Source organism: Pteronotus mesoamericanus, unplaced genomic scaffold, assembly GCF_021234165.1.
Source record: "Pteronotus mesoamericanus isolate MK-2021 breed Mesoamerican mustached bat unplaced genomic scaffold, CSHL_Meso_final contig_256, whole genome shotgun sequence".
Taxonomy (NCBI): domain Eukaryota; kingdom Metazoa; phylum Chordata; class Mammalia; order Chiroptera; family Mormoopidae; genus Pteronotus; species Pteronotus mesoamericanus.
In genome coordinates, this window is record NW_026555108.1 from 4,526,791 (window position 1) to 4,543,334 (window position 16,544).

At 42.2% G+C, this 16,544-nt stretch overlaps 2 protein-coding genes across 2 annotated transcripts in view; one reads left to right on the forward strand and one right to left on the reverse strand.

Annotated features, from left to right (window-relative positions):
- Positions 1-887: 887 nt before the first annotated feature.
- On the reverse strand, positions 888-3,774 carry PDZD11 (PDZ domain containing 11). Its single transcript, XM_054574210.1, has 7 exons — positions 3,703-3,774; positions 3,089-3,188; positions 2,551-2,634; positions 2,220-2,276; positions 1,543-1,641; positions 1,250-1,310; positions 888-1,095 (listed from the first exon to the last, which is right to left on the reverse strand). Exons 2-7 carry the CDS (start codon positions 3,173-3,175, stop codon positions 1,061-1,063), a joined length of 423 nt encoding a protein of 140 aa, XP_054430185.1. The 5' UTR covers positions 3,176-3,188; positions 3,703-3,774; the 3' UTR covers positions 888-1,060.
- Positions 3,775-4,351: 577 nt separating this feature from the next.
- KIF4A (kinesin family member 4A) overlaps positions 4,352-16,544 on the forward strand; it is a 103,639-nt gene continuing 91,446 nt past the window's right edge. The window contains exons 1-6 of the mRNA XM_054574211.1: positions 4,352-4,471; positions 4,580-4,694; positions 9,258-9,448; positions 10,828-10,920; positions 13,755-13,921; positions 14,160-14,254. Coding sequence (XP_054430186.1) covers positions 4,352-4,471; positions 4,580-4,694; positions 9,258-9,448; positions 10,828-10,920; positions 13,755-13,921; positions 14,160-14,254 — 781 coding nt within the window. The remainder of the gene's footprint in view (positions 4,472-4,579; positions 4,695-9,257; positions 9,449-10,827; positions 10,921-13,754; positions 13,922-14,159; positions 14,255-16,544) is intronic.

Consider the following 16,544-nt stretch of genomic DNA (forward strand, 5'->3'; position numbering starts at 1 on the left):
AGATGGCCACTGGGGGGCAGCAGAGCAACGGGGAATTGCCCAGGAAGCACCTCCTGCTCAGCTCCCGAGGGTGTTGCAACAACCCAAGCCGCTTGAAGAGGTTCCACAATAGAGCTGGGATTGGATTTCTAGGAAGAGCCAGAACTTCCTCACAGAGATATATTACTATTTAGAATGGTTTTCCGTATTTGAAGACTAATTTACCTTATTTAAAACTTCAGATTTCCAGGCTCCACCTCAGACTAACACAATCTCTCCATGGGAAGGGCCTGGAAATATTTAAGCTTTAAGCTTCCCAGGATTCTTTCAAGACAAATTTAGGACTTTCATCGTGGGGGCCCTTCATCCCGTATCTCACTAGAAAAGCTGGCTATTCTGAATGGGTATTTTGAGCATGGTATACACTGTGGCCTAGAATCTCTAACAATGGATTGTAAGGAACTCAGAACCCGGCAGGTTATTTGGGGGCTGAGGTGAAGGAAAGGGGGACGTTAGCTGTCAGTACTACTCAGCCTACAACTTGGAAATTGGGAACCAATTTATTACTGCTGTCCCTGAAAAGAAATGCATCTAAGGTTTTCCCTTAGTTTATGTTCCAGATCAAAGAATCAGGGAAAGGAGAAGGCAGAACTATATTAATACCGTACCCTGTAGAGACATGTTCGGAGACCATGGGGGAAAATTCCTCCAGTACCCTCCACCCCAAACCATCCCTCAGCTACGCTGTAGCTAAGGTTCCCGGGCCTCCCCGATGTTCTGGGCAGACAGATAACTGTGAAGCAGGTATAGCGTTGCTCTGTTACTTCCAGTGGCTCCTCTTCGGAAGAGCTTTTATATTTGCCTCATAAGCATTTTACACTCAGTATCATTCAAAAGTCGCACCAACATTTCTCCAGCATCACATTTTACTTTTCGGAGAATAGGAGGGAGAGGAGGAAAAACAGGGTCCCACTGGAGTCTCCAAAGTGTATGAGACTGTGTGAGAGTGTATGTGGTGTCCCTGAGGCCTGGCCAGCTTATCCTAGAAGATTCCATATGGAGGGCTGTGGGTTGCAACTCTCTAGTGTACAGTCCTCTCTTTTTGGCGACGATAGTCTGGGGAAAAGAAAGAAAAGGAAGAAAAAGCAGGTTATTTTCAGGCCTGAACTCCCAATCCATTCCTCCCCTCCCCGCCCCACCAACTTATGGGGCCACTAGTAATCAGGACTTAAATTCCCATTTAGGGCCCTTCTGGGTAAGGGGCACTTACTGTAGGGAAAGAAGCGGACACGCATGCTGATTTCCCGGGCTGTCTTCAGGATCTCCACAGCCTGAAAGGAACACAACAACTTGTACAAATGAGATATGACCCAGGACAAGATCGTAACAGGAAAGTCCTTGGCTATTCCAACCTTCTGGATCATGAATAGCTGCTTGCCTCTGGTATACTTCCTCAGGAGAGGTTCTTTCTTATCAAGTTACGTGCAGACGCAGCGAATCCTGTCCAGCCTGTCCTATCTGGGATTGCTTCTTGCCTCACCACAGCCCAAGCGCTGTGCTCACCTTGCTATGCTCAATGTCTTGAAAATCCACATCGTTTACAGCCAGGACTTGGTCCCCTTCCTGAAGTCCAGCTCGATGTGCATCAGAGTCAGGGATCACCTGTTGGTAAGGAGAGAATATGAGATTGAGGTGGGTATTTTCAAAGACTGTAAGTGAAATTAAGTGCTATTCAAATGTAAGGTGCTATTGTGTGTGTGTGTGTGTGTGTGTGTGTGTGTGTGAGAGAGAGAGAGAGAGAGAGAGAGAGAGAGAGAGAGAGAAAATGTAGGGAAAACAGATGCTTTCCAGGTAGTATTTTCTTGTTTTTTTAAAAAAAGATCTTATTTATTTATTTTTAGAGAGAGGGGAAGGGAGGGAGACAAACATCAGTGTGCGAGAGAAACATTGATTGGTTGCCTCTTGCACATGCTCCGACCAGGACCTGAACCCATAACCCAGGCATGTGACCTGACAGGAAATCGAACTGGCGACTTTTAGCTTTGTGGGACAATGCCCAACCAACTAAGCCACACCAGTCAGGACCCAGGTGGGAAGGTTTAAGTGGGAAACAGTGTCCCTATTATGTCCCTTCTAAAAGTCTACTAAATCATCCTTCTCCCAAGCCTTGGGAAGACATAGTTCTGCAATATGATAACAAAGGGAAGTAGTTATACATGTTGCCTACCAGGTGCACGCACCTTGGAGATGAAGATGCCTAGCTGGGAGGCCTTTCCTCCTCGGATGTTAAATCCCAACTGCAAGACAAGAGCACAGAATGGAAGTCTCAATATAGACCACAAACACAAGAACATCTAGTGGCACCACTGTATGATAGCAAAGATACGTGTCCCTCAGAGAGAAGCCAGAAGTTGTAGAAGTGGTATCTCAGCTTTTCTGCCCAATAAAGGTAGTTTCCTCACCTTCTTACCTGCTTCTAAATCTGTCCTCCTAACCACGGGTAAGTTCTGGGCCTGGTGTGGTCAAATCTAACCTGGAATAAGATTCATTATAATCGTTCCATAAGCTCACCTGAGCTCCAGGGGGTTTCTTCAATGTGACAGTTCGGGGCAGAAACTGGGTCAACTCATTGTTGTAGTCTGGGTGGTACACCCTCTGCAAGACACAGCAAGCCCATAAATCTTACTAGCAGTTTTAGACTTTATGCCCACTTTCATCTGGAACACAAACATATCACCCCGAAGTCAGGAAAAGGTAAAGTCATGGACTTAGTTCAAACAGACCAGATAACTCTGTCCAAATGGGTAGATGGATAGCTTTGGGAAATGCTAGTAGTCCAGTAGCCCCCCACTTCTTTACCTTGATAGAATGGAAACTGGGGCTCTGAATTTCCAGAATTCTGTGATGTGAATGGACTCTGGCAGAAGGATTCCATAAGAAGCGTCCAATGGGCCCAGCTGCTCAGAATCCAACTTCTGGGTCCCTTGGCTACAACACAGGCTAAGATTCATTCTCCCTTGAGCTTTCTAACCCTGCTATGCTACGTTTCATCTATCATTTTATGCCCATGGGGAAAAATCTACTATTCAAGAGTACAGATGGCTCCCACCTCATGAGGAGGAATCCATGCTGGGGGATTCTCATAGGCAGGCAGGAAAACCACTGGGTAGTCGTCATAAGGAATCCGGCTGTCCATTTCTGGCAAGGCCCTGGAATGGAAGGGTGAATCAAAGCTGCTAAAAATGGTTCAAAAGGGACAGCAGACCAGCAAGTTTTGAAAAACAAGTCTGACCCATCCAAGGCCATCAGCCTATGGTCCTAGCCCACTTCTAGGCAGTAGATTGGTGGAAAGAAGGAAGAAAAAGGATGGAAGAAAACAATGAACTTTGCTGGATATCTGGATGCCAAACAACCTGCTAGGTCCTCTAGAGAGACAATCTTTCTTATAGAACTCCTGCAAAATACATGCTATTGTCTTCAGCCTACAGAAGAGGCAAGCAAGGCCGCGTCTAAAAAGATCTATTTTCGAAATCTAAGCGAGTGCTGACTCAAACTATGCACAGGGACTCGAGGCAAGGCACCGCCCCACATTCGTAGATCTGATCGGTAATGGTGGAGGTCCCCAGATCGACCCTTCCTTCACCACTAGCCACCTTCGAATACATTCCCCGCATCCTGCCTCAGCCCCGTGCATCTGAAGCGGTAACTGCCGTGCTATCTCACCCGCCAACAAGCCTCAGCCCGCTCAGGTTCCCCTCGCTACCGATTCAGCCCGAGAACCGGAAGCAGATGCTGTAAATGGCCGGAAGGGGCGGGATCACGGTGCGGCGCGCAGGCCCACAACTTCCCAAAAGCGTCCTTCACCGCACGCCGACGTGTGTGCTGCTCCCGCCGGTTGTCTGCGCTCCGATTGGCTGGCGCCTCCACGACCAATTTGAAACTTGGCGGTTAGCTCTCCAGTTGGAACGGGGCTGCGGGAGACCGGGGAAGGTACGTTTAGTTTGGCGAGCTAAGGGGACACAACTTAGCCCAGGATTTGCCTTTCCCGGTACCCTGGGGCTGTGGGTCCTTGTCGTCTCCGCTGGGGATTTTCCTTTCCATTTCAGAGGCCACTTCGCTGTCTTAAAGAGTGTCGGGCTGCGGGGTCAGTCCTGTGGTGGCCAAATGGGAGGGAGTGTGACTCCAGCGGCAGCGATCCCGTTGCGAGGAGAAGGCTGCCTCACCTACGCTTGAGTTCCATAAATCATCTCCCACCTCCAGCGGAGGGCCGGAACTAAAGGTGGGCGCCCTCCCACCCCTGCCAACACACCAAGATTCATCAGCAAGCCTATTTTCTTTTTTTTCCCCTGACAGACGGTGCTGAGGTAGGATCATGAAGGAAGAAGTGAAGGGAATTCCTGTAAAAGTGGCACTGCGATGTCGCCCTCTTGTCCCCAAAGAGATTAGTGAGGGCTGCCAGATGTGCCTTTCCTTCGTACCCGGGGAACCGCAGGTGCGTAGCGGAGTGCGGGGCCGGCGTCTGAAAACCGGAGGCCAAATGACAGTGAGGGGCGTGGTCTGGCCTTTCATTTTCTTACTCTTTGTCCCTTGCCTTCTCTAGGTGGTGGTTGGCAATGACAAATCCTTCACCTACGATTTTGTGTTTGACCCCTCTACTGAACAGGAAGAAGTCTTCAATACAGCAGTAGCACCACTCATAAAAGGCATATTTAAAGGTGAGATTATTTCACTCTTCCCACGGTTCTTGAGCATACAATATGTGTCAGGCATTGTGCTTGGATGTTGCAAATACAGGAATGGATGAAAACATAAATCCTGCCTTCAAAAAGCTCACAGCCTAGGAACTAGTGCAACATAATTTGGGAAAGTATCTATACCCTTGAAACTAGTTTTGTACTCTGTTTGCTTTCTGTGGTTCTGCTTCTCTTTGACTTCTGTTTATTGTATTTTTGTTTGTCCTGGGACCTCATTAGATTCTAAGCTCTTTGATGTGTGCCAACCTTCTTGAGGCTCATGCACTGCAAGACCTGTGGAAGCATTTAGAAATAAATAATACAGCTTCCAGGCCCTGGAGGAATGCAAAGTTCAGGGGTAGGAATAGCAGTAGATGACCACATACATAATTTTTGATGCATAAAAAATTTTAAACTTTTTGCACCCATTTTTTAAAAGATTTTTTAATTGTCATTTTAATCATTTTTATTGTTATTCTATTATAGTTGTCCCAGTTTTTCCTCCTCTGCCCTCCTTCACCCATCCTACCTCCCCCCTGTTCCCACGGTCAATTCCCGCACTGTTGTCCATGTCCGTGGGTCATTCATACATGTTCTTTGTTTAGTCCCTTCCCACTTCCCCTCTGGTCACTGTCAGTCTGCTCCATATTTCCATGCCTGTGGTTCTATTTGTCTTGTTAGTTTGTTTTGTTCATTAGATTCCTTTTATAGGTGAGATCATATGGTATTTGTCTTTCACCACCTGGCTTGTTTTCACTTAGCATAATGCCCTCCAGTCCCATCCATGCCTTCGAGAAGGGTAGGAGCTCCTTTTTGCTGTGTAGTATTCCATTGTGTAAATGTACCACAGTTTTTTAATGCACTCATTTACGGATGGGCACTTAGGTTGCTTCCAACACTTGGCTATTGTAAATAGCGCCGCTATGAAAATTTGGGTGCATAGGTTCTTTTGAATTGGTGGCTCGGGATTCTTGGGGTATATTCCCAGCAGTGGGATTGCTGAGTCAAAAGGCAGTTCCATTTTTAGTGCTTTTTGAAGGTTTTATTTATTTATTTATTTATTTATTTTTAGAAAGAGGGGAAAGAGAGGGAAACATACATTGGTTGCCTCTCATACTCCATCAACTGGACACCTGGCCTGCAACCCAGGCATGTGCCCTGAATGGGAATCAAACCGACAGCCTTTCAGTTTGCAGGATGGTGCTCAAATCCACTGGTCATACCAGCCAGGGTCATTTTTAGTTTTTTAAGGAAATTCCATGCTGTTCTCCACAGTGGCTGCACCAGTCTGCATTCCCACCAACAGTGCGCCAGGGTTCCCTTTTCCCCACAGCCTCGCCAGCACTTGTTTGTTGATTTATTAATGATGGCCATTCTGACAAGTGTCAGGTGATATCTCATTGTGGTTTTAATTTGCATCTCTCTCATGACTACTGATGCTGAGAATCCTTTCATATGTCTCTGGGCCCTGTGTACGTCCTCCTAAGAGAAGTGTCTGTTCAGGTCCTTTGTCCGTTTTTTAAATGTATTGTTTGTCTTCCTGGTGTTGAGTTGTGTGAGTACTTTATATATTTTGGAGATCAAACCGTTGTCCAGTGTATCATTGGCTAATTATGTTTTCCTATACAGTTGGTTCCCTTTTCATTTTGATGGTGGTTTCTTTATCTGTGCAGAAGCTTTTTAGTTTGATGTAGTCCCGTTTGTCTATTTTTTCCTTTGTTTCCCCTGCCCTAGTAGATATATCTGCAAAAATATTGTTACATGGTGTATCTGAAATTTTCCTGCCTATGTTTTCCTCTAGGACTTTTATGGTGTCATGACTTATATTTAAGTCTTTTATCTATTTTTAGTTTATTCTGGTATATGGTGTAAGTTGGTGATCTGGTTTCTTTTTTTTTTTTTCTTTTCTTTTCTTTTTCTTTTTTTTTTTTTTTGCATATACCAGTCCACTTCTCCCAACACCATTTATTGAAGGGACTATTTTTACTCCACTGTATGCTTGTGCCCCCTTTGTCAAATATTAATTAATTGTAGAGACCTGGATTTATTTCTAGATTCTTTATTCTGTCCATTGATCTATGTGTCTATTCTTATGCCAGTACCAAACTGTTTTTACTTTATTTATTTACTTTTAGAGAGAGGGGAAGGTAGGGAGAAAGAGAGGCAGAGATACATTGATGTGAGAGAGAAACATCAATCAGTTGCCTCTTGCATGCCCCACCTGGGGACCTGGCCCACATTCCAGGCATGTGTCCTGATCAGGAATCGAACCTGCAACTTTTCGGTTTGCAGGACGATGCCCAACCCACTGAGCCACACCAATCAGGGCTGCACCCATCTTTAAGGAAAAATATATTTTAGAAGTTAAAAATATATAATAGAATCAACCAGTCCTGCCTTCAGAAGTAGCAGTGCTTTCATGCAAAGTGGTATGAAAACAGAAGGATGGCACTAATTTTACTTGGGGAACCTGGGGTGAATTTCACAGTATAGGGGACCTTTGAGATAGGCATTGATTGATAAGTAATTCTCTTAGGTAAAGAAGGAGATTTCCTAAAGTCCCTGGATACTCTGGCAGGTTAATAATCTTTATTGAAGCCCTGGCTGGTGTGGCTCAGTGGGTTGGGTGTTTAGTACCGCAAAGCAAAGGGTTGGGGGTTCAATTCCCAGTGAGGGCACATGCCTGGGTTGCAGGCCAGGTCCCTGTCAGGGCATGTATCAGAGGCAGCCAATTGATGTTTCTTTCTCACATTGATGTTTTTATCTCTCTCCTTCCCCCTTCCCTTCTCTAAACATAAATAAGTAAAAAAAGTAAAAAGAAACTTTTAAAAATCTTTATTGCAGAAGCTAAGGCTTTAGTATTATTCAAGACAATAGCAGGTTCTGAAAAAGGGAGCAGTGCCTGGGAGGTCTTTAATTATTATTCTAGGACAGTGGTTATTCAGGATTCAAAGCAGAGGGCTATTTAAAAGAAGTATCACCATGACATACTAGTCCCTCAAAGTCAAACAGGACATTTACATCATCTAGTCTAGCTTCTCTTCCAAAGAAAAATGCTTTGTAGCAATATCTGTGTAAAGTGAAGTTCCTGTGTGTATATGAAATTTTTTTTGGACAGAGAACTCTTTACTGAAGAATGGTCTCCTCCTCTCTCAGGGAAAGTTGTCCTTTTCGACAGGGCACACAGCTTCAGGAGGGACACACATGGAGTGGTGAGGGGGAAAGGGGACACCCCCCTAGGCAGCCAGATCAGCTGAATCAACCCTGGCGATCAGTGGGGCGACATGTCACAGGCAGATTGCCCTCACTTTCATTTGATAATTTGATTGAGGTATTATCTGCTAGGCTTCTCCACTATAAAGTTAATCTTTTTCCCATTTACATATTTGGAAGACCATTATATGATTCCACACCTCTTCTAGTTAACCATCCCTCTGTTCCTTTAGCCATTCCTGAAACAGTATGGTTTAGAGCCTTCACTATCTGTTCATCTTCCTCAGAATGTACCATCACAGCTTCGTAAGAGTACTGTAGTTCTACTTTTCTATTTTTAACTTGGGAAACTATGATAATTAAATGATAGTCTTTAGAAGCAATATAATATAGAAAACAATTCCACTATGTATGCATTTGGTTAACGTTGCTCTGCAAAGACAAACTAGTATTTTTCAGTTAGCTCAACAGCACCCTCTTGTACTCTGAACTGATACCAGAGAGCCCTGAGTATTTTGTAAAAAGTACTGAAACTTGGTTTCCCCAGTTATTACTATATGCACACATCTGTAGTATTGCCGAAGATTACGGAATGTTATTCTTTTGACCCATAGACATGCCATGCTATACTATACCAGGCCATACTAGCAATCTATTAGTGAAAATCTCAATTTAACATCTTAGGATCTTTCAAAATATCAGGGTCTTCATTTATACAAACAAGTTCTTTCAAAAAGGAAAAAAAAAAGCAAAGGGCATATATCCCATTGAATCATGCTTAAATGATGACATTTCTATGAGGAGCCTGATAATATGGTCCAGATGCAGTCTGAGAATTCAGATAAGCAGTAGATGCTTTCATTGACTGTAAAAAGCCGCTTTGTTGCCTTTTCAAATGAAGATCGCTAACCAAAGGTATACATTTGAATCCCTTCTATTTATGCAGCTTCTAATACTTTAATTTCATTCTCATAATTTAAAATTGCTCGAAGTAGATAAAAGTAGAATCATAAAGCTCTGAATGGCTTTCTGACAGGGACTTGACCATCCTCGTGATCGCAGTCATACCTTTAAGTGTTTTACTTCCTGTCTTTTGAGGGCTGTCAGGAGGGGCATGCATTCTGGGTCTGGTATTTTTCTTCTTTGCTTATTTGGAGCAGTGCAAAGTCATGACACCCATACGACTCTTCCCTGTGTCTGTTGTTCATAAGAGACCGTTGTCTTAAGAGAACAGCCTCGATTTTGTTACAAGTAATCGCCAAAGGAAATGGAGTATATTGATTGGATGAAAACATTTGAGCACCGCTATGCATGTGACTTCTATTTTGCCAGGATACAATGCAACCGTCTTGGCCTATGGACAGACTGGCTCTGGAAAAACCTATTCAATGGGAGGTGCATACACTGCAGAGCAAGAGAATGAACCGACAGTGGGAGTCATCCCTAGGGTGATACAAATGCTCTTCAAAGAAATTGATAAGAAGAGTGACTTCGAATTTACTCTGAAGGTGTCATACTTGGAGGTAAATGATTTATCTTTAATTATTCTGAGTTTAAATTTATCTTTGGGTAGAAAAAGAAATCCTAATCAGGTTTTTCCTGGCATTGCTCAAACTAATAAATTGCATTTTTAGTAAATTACATTTTAATAAATTGATAGAGAAAACTTACTGGCTCCGTTGGATCTGGCTCCCACCCAGTTCTTCCCTTGTTGTCAAAATAGTTTGTTTAATCTGATTGTTAGAGGAGTTGGCATTGCCATATAAAAAGATGATAGGAATTCTGTTAATTCCAATTTGGCCTCTTACTGATTCTCTGTAGAGTCTGCAGAAAAATATTTGATTTGCATTTACTCTTTTGAGGCTTAAGTGATAATGCTGCTACTTTATGAAGAATGTTATAAAAATTGGGTGACGTATTGAATTGTATAGCTGATGATAAAGTATGTTTATTCAACAGATATTTATTGAGTACCTACTATGTTATAGACCCTGTTGTAGGTACTTGGGCTATATCAGCCAACAAAGCATAAGAATCCCTGCCCTTGTGGTGTTTTCATTCTACTGCATATCAGTGTAGAAGTGGAATGACCAGTTATACCTAACCTCGTGACACCAGAAACACTTGTTTAGGGAACTTATGTCTTCTGGGAAACTAGCTGCTTGGATCCGTAGCAGTGACAAGATGTCTTATCTTTATGGAGCAATAATTAAACTGGTGTGATTTAAGGACACAATTATAAATTGTATGTAAACACTTCATCCTGAAATTGAATCTTAATAGGTATAGGAGGTGTGAATTTGAAGATGGGGAGGTACACGTCATTAAGATTTGCCTTCTTGAATCTTCATTAACCCAGTTGTAGTCAATGTAATCAAATGAAAAATAACTTCAGAACCTGGTATATTAGACAGTAGCAACAGCAATAATAGCAAACAAATGGAGTACTGACAACGTGCTAAATACTGTTCTAAATACTGAAAGTTCTGGTTGTTGTTGAAATATTGGTTGCCGCTTCTCCCTTTTACTTCCCGCTTCCACCCACCACAAGGACTTGTTACTTACAGTTTAACAAAATTGCTGAAGGTGACACTGTTATGACAGCATCAAAGAACTGAATTTGGGCACCCATGTTACTTTTCGTTGTCTGCTATTCCTAAGAGACTCTGTCTTAAGAGAACAGTCTCAAGTTTGTCCTGGTAACACGTGAATTCATTCTGACAAGTATCAAATGTTTGCCTACTGGGTTAAAGTCCTCTTCTTAATTAAAAATACAATATGTTTGTTGTAAAAACATTTTAAAACAAAGTCACAAAGAATTTAAAAATCATCTCTGATCCCACCACCCCGAGATTACCCTGTTAACATCTTGTTTTTACTACTTTATTTTCAACAATACCAGATTTACAATGAAGAAATCTTGGATCTTCTATGCCCACCTCGTGAGAAGGCCTCTCAGATAAATATACGAGAGGATCCTAAGGAAGGCATAAAGGTGTGTTTGTTGTTGTTGTTATTATTATTTAAAAATGTTGATCACTACTAAAGTTCACGTCTCTTTTATTTGCCACTAACTACTAACTTTAAATGATTACTAACATCTTTCAGATTTTGTGTGGTCCTAATTTCCTTTGTTAATCTAGAATTCCTACATGGGCTCTCTTGAAGGGAGGATGTTTTATCACCTTCCTGTCACTTCTTGAAGGAATGCTAAAATCAATTAAATATTGATAGGATGAGCTATTTACGGAGTTCTAAGGCTTTGATGTCCAGTATGGTAGCCACTAGCCACAAATGGCTATTTAAACCTAAATGAACTAAAATTGAATAAAATTTATAATTCAGTCCCTCAGCTCTGGCCGGCATGTCTCATTTGGTTGGGCATTGTCCCACAAGGCTAAGGGTTGCCGGTTCAATTCCCGGCTAGGGGACATGCCTGCGTTGTGGGCCTGGACCCTGGTTAGGGGCATAAGAGAGGCAACCGATCAGTGTTTCTCTCACTCTCATTCTGCCTCAATCAATCAATCAATGAATGTATGTATTTATTTATTTTAAGATCAGTCCCTCATTTACACCAGACACACATGAAATGCTCAATAGCTACATGTGGCTAAATGCTCCTGCATTGGACAACACAGATATAGAACTTATCCACAGTCAGAAAATTCTGTTGGACAACACTGGAATAGACATTGTGCTAGGCACTGGAGAGATACTTAAAAATTTAAAAGTTAAACAATATAACCTTTTTAAAATTCATAAGTACCCTACGAAAAAGATCACTTATTTGAGAGGCTTCTGTCACATGGTATAGACACAGGATGTGGGGCTATAGCTGAACAGGAAATTTGAGGCAAGTTTGGGAGTTCGGTATATGGCAATGGGCCAGATCCAGAAGCCGGTGTTGAAAACAGGCAGAGCTTGGGTCTAGCACCGGTTTGGATATTCAGGAGTGGGAGAACCTTGGGCTGGAAGTGGATGAGAATGGGTAGTACAGACTGGGGGAAACTTGGTAAAATAATATCTCACCCATCTTTCTCTCCTTCCTCTCTTCCTTGCACGAGAAGTTGATGGTTTAGGGGACAGGTGCCTGAGGGGCAGGTGCTTTTTTTTTCCCCCCTTCTGGGTCGTTAAGACGTTAACCAAGTACAAAAGCAGGGCTTGAAGGATCAGACCTACTTTGAAAGCCTGATGAGCTTGGAATACAGGAAGACAGTTTGGATAGTGGGAATAAGAAACCTGGGCCAAGCACATGCTATCTGTCACCAGAAGGAATGTTGGTAGTGAGCCAGCTCTTGACCGGATTCCAAGAGCTTTTCTATGCAGCAGGATTTAAATCCTAAGCATTATTTAAGATGAAATTTGCAATACAAAGAAGTGTAGATTACTGACTTAAATTGAGGTAGGTAAGGACAAGTTTGTCAATACTTTTTAGATTGGGGTGAATGGAATGTGAGTAAGTAGAGAAAAGAGTAAGAGTATTCTTGTAGTAAGGAATAGTTTAAGCAGGAAAGCAGACAATATACTCCTATGGGTAATAAGACTAGACCAGTCAGTCTGGACTCAGGGGTAGGGCCTGGGAAGTAATAGGAGATATGTTAGGACCAGATTATTACTCCAGATGAAAGAATTTAGTTTCTGTCCCTGTGAACAGTATATAAGCTATTTAATCCTTTCAAATGGAGGTCTGCTGTGACTATTTTTACCAAGTCTTTAGCGTCCATGTTTCTCTCTCCAGGTAAGCTAGCCCCTGGATGGTAGAAGAGTATCTTCAGATCTGTTTGTATCCTCATTATCTAGCACAGGGCTTTGTAGTTTGGTGACATTTTAGGAATAAGGATTTTTAGGAAGACTGAACAGAAATGGACTGAAAAGGAGAAAGACTAGGCTGAGGAAGGCCAACGGGGGAAACGCTGCCTTATTTTTCAGGCGTGAAGTAAAATGGGCCTGGGCTAGGCAAGTAGAAAGGAAAAGGAAGCAATGGATTCGAAAGAAGAGTGACTAGGAGTTGGCGATAGCTGAGATATGGAGGAATGGGAGGAATTGAAGGTGAATCTGAGGTTTTGAGAATAGAGACATTAATAGAAATGGAGAAGTAGTGGATAGAATCAGTGTTGGTGGGAGGAAGATGAATCTGGCTTATAATGTGCTGATTTCAAAGTGTGAGTAGCAGGCAAGTTTATTTGTAAGGCTAGAAATTAGGGTACTGATGTAGATTTGGGAGCTATGGAGTAATAAAATCATGTCATATTGGGGCTAGCAGAGACTTTATCTAGTTCAATATCAAGAGACTCCAAGGGATTTTAACTTGTACAAACACAGCTAGATACAGTATCCAGCCCAGGGCCCTGGTTTTCTGGCCTCCTATGGAAATTATGCCATGCAATTTCCTCTAGTGAAAGATGAGATCTAAAATGGATCAGAGGTACAGGGAGGAACCTAAGGTCCCACAGAAGAGAAGGTGGCAAAGAGAAATAACATAGCTATTTATGTTACCCGTGCTCTCCGGGTCCAAGCTTATCTTCACTTGGGGCTCCCTGGAAGGTACCTTATCCATCGCTATCCTAAAATCTAGGGAGCTTTCCTAGCTCCAGTATCGGCCGGTACCTTGTTTTGGAAGCCCCTAGGAGAGATTGGAGACCTTGGTTTACAGGAATCACAATGATCAGGGTTGCTAGATAAAACCACAGGTATTGTATTCAATATTTATTAAGGTTCTACTAGAATGTCAACGCATTATTTCTTCAAACCACCAATTCTTCTATTTCTGATGAAGTATTTGAAGTATGAATCATAAGAGGGTTTTTTTTTTTCCTTTCTCTGAATTAGATTGTGGGACTCACTGAGAAGACTGTTTTAGTTGCCCTGGATACTGTGTCCTGTTTGGAACAGGGCAACAACTGTAGGACCGTGGCCTCCACAGCTATGAACTCCCAGTCATCCCGGTCCCATGCCATCTTTACAATCTCCATAGAGCAAAGAAAGAAAAGTGACAAGTAAGTTGCAATCTAAAGAGTCAAGATTTTTAATGTCAGTTCCACTCAAGTTGACTAGTAGGTTGCTTCTTTAATTGATTTGACAGAGCATCTGACATCGGTACTCTGAGCACTAGTAACAAGTCGGGCTCTTTCGACCGACTTGAAAGAAAAACAGAGCTGGCAGGTCAGCTTTGCTACTCAGCTGTCGTCAAGCTTGTGTACTATTCTCACTTGTGGCTTCCTGTTCTTATCACAGGAACAGCAGCTTTCGCTCCAAGCTGCATCTTGTAGACCTTGCTGGATCAGAAAGGCAGAAGAAAACCAAGGCTGAAGGGGATCGTCTGAAAGAGGGTAAGAATAATTAAGGCCACAGTTAGAGATAAAAACCTCTAGTACTCTTCTTGTTGGTATTGTTGGTGTCTTGACTGGGGTATTTCGGGTCACAATCTAACAGTACCTACAGTTCATGCTGGAGGCTGATTTCAGAAATAGTGAAAAATTGTTTCTTTCCCTTGCACTCATTTCCTAATTTAGGTATGAGATTTGGATCTGGCCCTTGGTTTGATTTCATCGGGTACAGGCAAGTTTTTGTTTTTGTTTTGTTTTGTTTTACCCCCCCCGCAACTACTACGATTAAAATGAATATCCTCAAGTATTCACTGTCCTTCCCAGATGTCACATAAACCTCATCAGCATGGCTTCCGTATCTTCATTGCAGTTGTTGGATAGAAATGGTGAAGCTCCTAAGGCTAGAAGAACCCACGGTGTTTGTTATTAGAAACCTTCATCTAGCATGATAGTGACCTGGTAATCTGCATGCTGTGGGAATGGTCTTTTAAGTGATTATTAATCTATCTAACAAAAATTAACACCCACTTCCTGTTTCTCAATTTTAAAGATTTTATTTATTTTTAGAGAGATGAGAAAGGAGGGAGAAAGAGAGGGAAACATTGATGTGTGGGAGATATATCAACCAGTTGCTTTTCTCATGCCCTCGACAGGGGACATAGCCCACAACCCGGGGATATGCTCTGACTGGGAATCGAACCAGTGACCTTTCAGTTCGCAGTCTGGGGCTCAATCCACTGAGCCACATTAGCCAGGACTGTTTCTCAATTTTATACTTAAGGATCTCCTAAAAGATTTCATGAAATGCCTTGCTAAAAGTCCAAATATACTATGTCTACCATAGTTCTCATTAGCCACCAGCTTCGTAACAGTACAAAAAGGAAATTAGGATTAGCCTAAATTGACTTTTTCTTAGTGAATTCAAGCTGGCTTCTAGCGCTTATTCTTCCGTTTCTAGGTTCTTGCAAGTCATCCCTGTAATAATCTAGAAGACATATCAGACTTACTGATCTGTAATTTATAGAATTAACTTTTAGGTCTTTTTTTTTTTTTTTTGAATGTTGAAATTACATCTGCCCAGTCTTCTGGAACATCTTTTCTCCGATATTTCTCAAAGATCATTGACATAGCTTCAGCACTCACGTTTGAAATTACTTATTCCCTTGGCTAGAATTCATCTGGTCCAAGATATTTGACCTCTTATTAAAGTAGTTGAGGTCTCACTACCTCCTTACGCACATTGGGCTTCAGTTCTCTCGGGAACTGAGAAGGCAGAAGCAAAAATTGTAATTGAGGGATTTTACCTTTGTCATTTATCAGCATTATACTGCCGGCACAGGGCAGAGACCTATTTCTTTCTCATTCAGCGTTTTGTTCTGAACGCATTTAAAAGTGACCTTTGGGTCCTGTGGTAACCTTCTTATTTAAAGGTTCTTGTGCTCCTTTTATTTTTTCTTAGGTGTACGGTTCTGAGTTATCTTTTAACAGCTTTTTGAGATAGAATTCACATACCATAAAATCGACCCATTTAAACTGTACACTTTAGTGGATTTTACCATATTCACAGAGTTATGCAGCTACCACCACAGTGTAATTTTAGAGCATTTTCATCATTCCCCAAAAGAAACTTAATATCCATTAGCAGTCACCACTCATTCCCAACCCTTCTCTAACCCTAGGCAACCACTAACCTGTGTTTCATATTAATGATTAATATAATCATGTAATAAGTGGTCTTTTGCAACTAGCTTGTTTCACTTAAGGGTTTTTTTTAAAGATTTTATTTATTTATTTTTAGAGTGGGGAAGGGAGGGAGAGAGTTGGGGAGAGAAACATCAATGTGTGGTTGCCTCTCACGTGCCCCCAACTGGGGACCTGGCCTGCAACCCAGGCATGAGCCCTGACTGGGGATCGAACCAGCGACCCTTTGGTTCACAGGCCAGTACTCAGTCCACTGAGCCACACCAGCCAGGGCTCACTTAAGGTTTTTTTTGTTTGTTTGTCTTAAAGGATTCATCGTGTGATAAATTTCTGTTATCCAAGCGTAGTTGACATGCAATACAGGGTGGCACAAAAGTAGGTTTAGAGTTGTTCATATGGAAAATAATACATAATTAATAAGTGATAACACAAGAATAAACTCTTTTGTGTACCTACAAGTGTAAACCTACTTTTGTCTCACCCTGTATTATTTTCATTTCGAGCGTACAACTTAGTAATTTGACATTTATATGCCTTACAATGTGATCACCGTGATATCTTTTACCATACTACTGACTGTATTCCCTGTGCT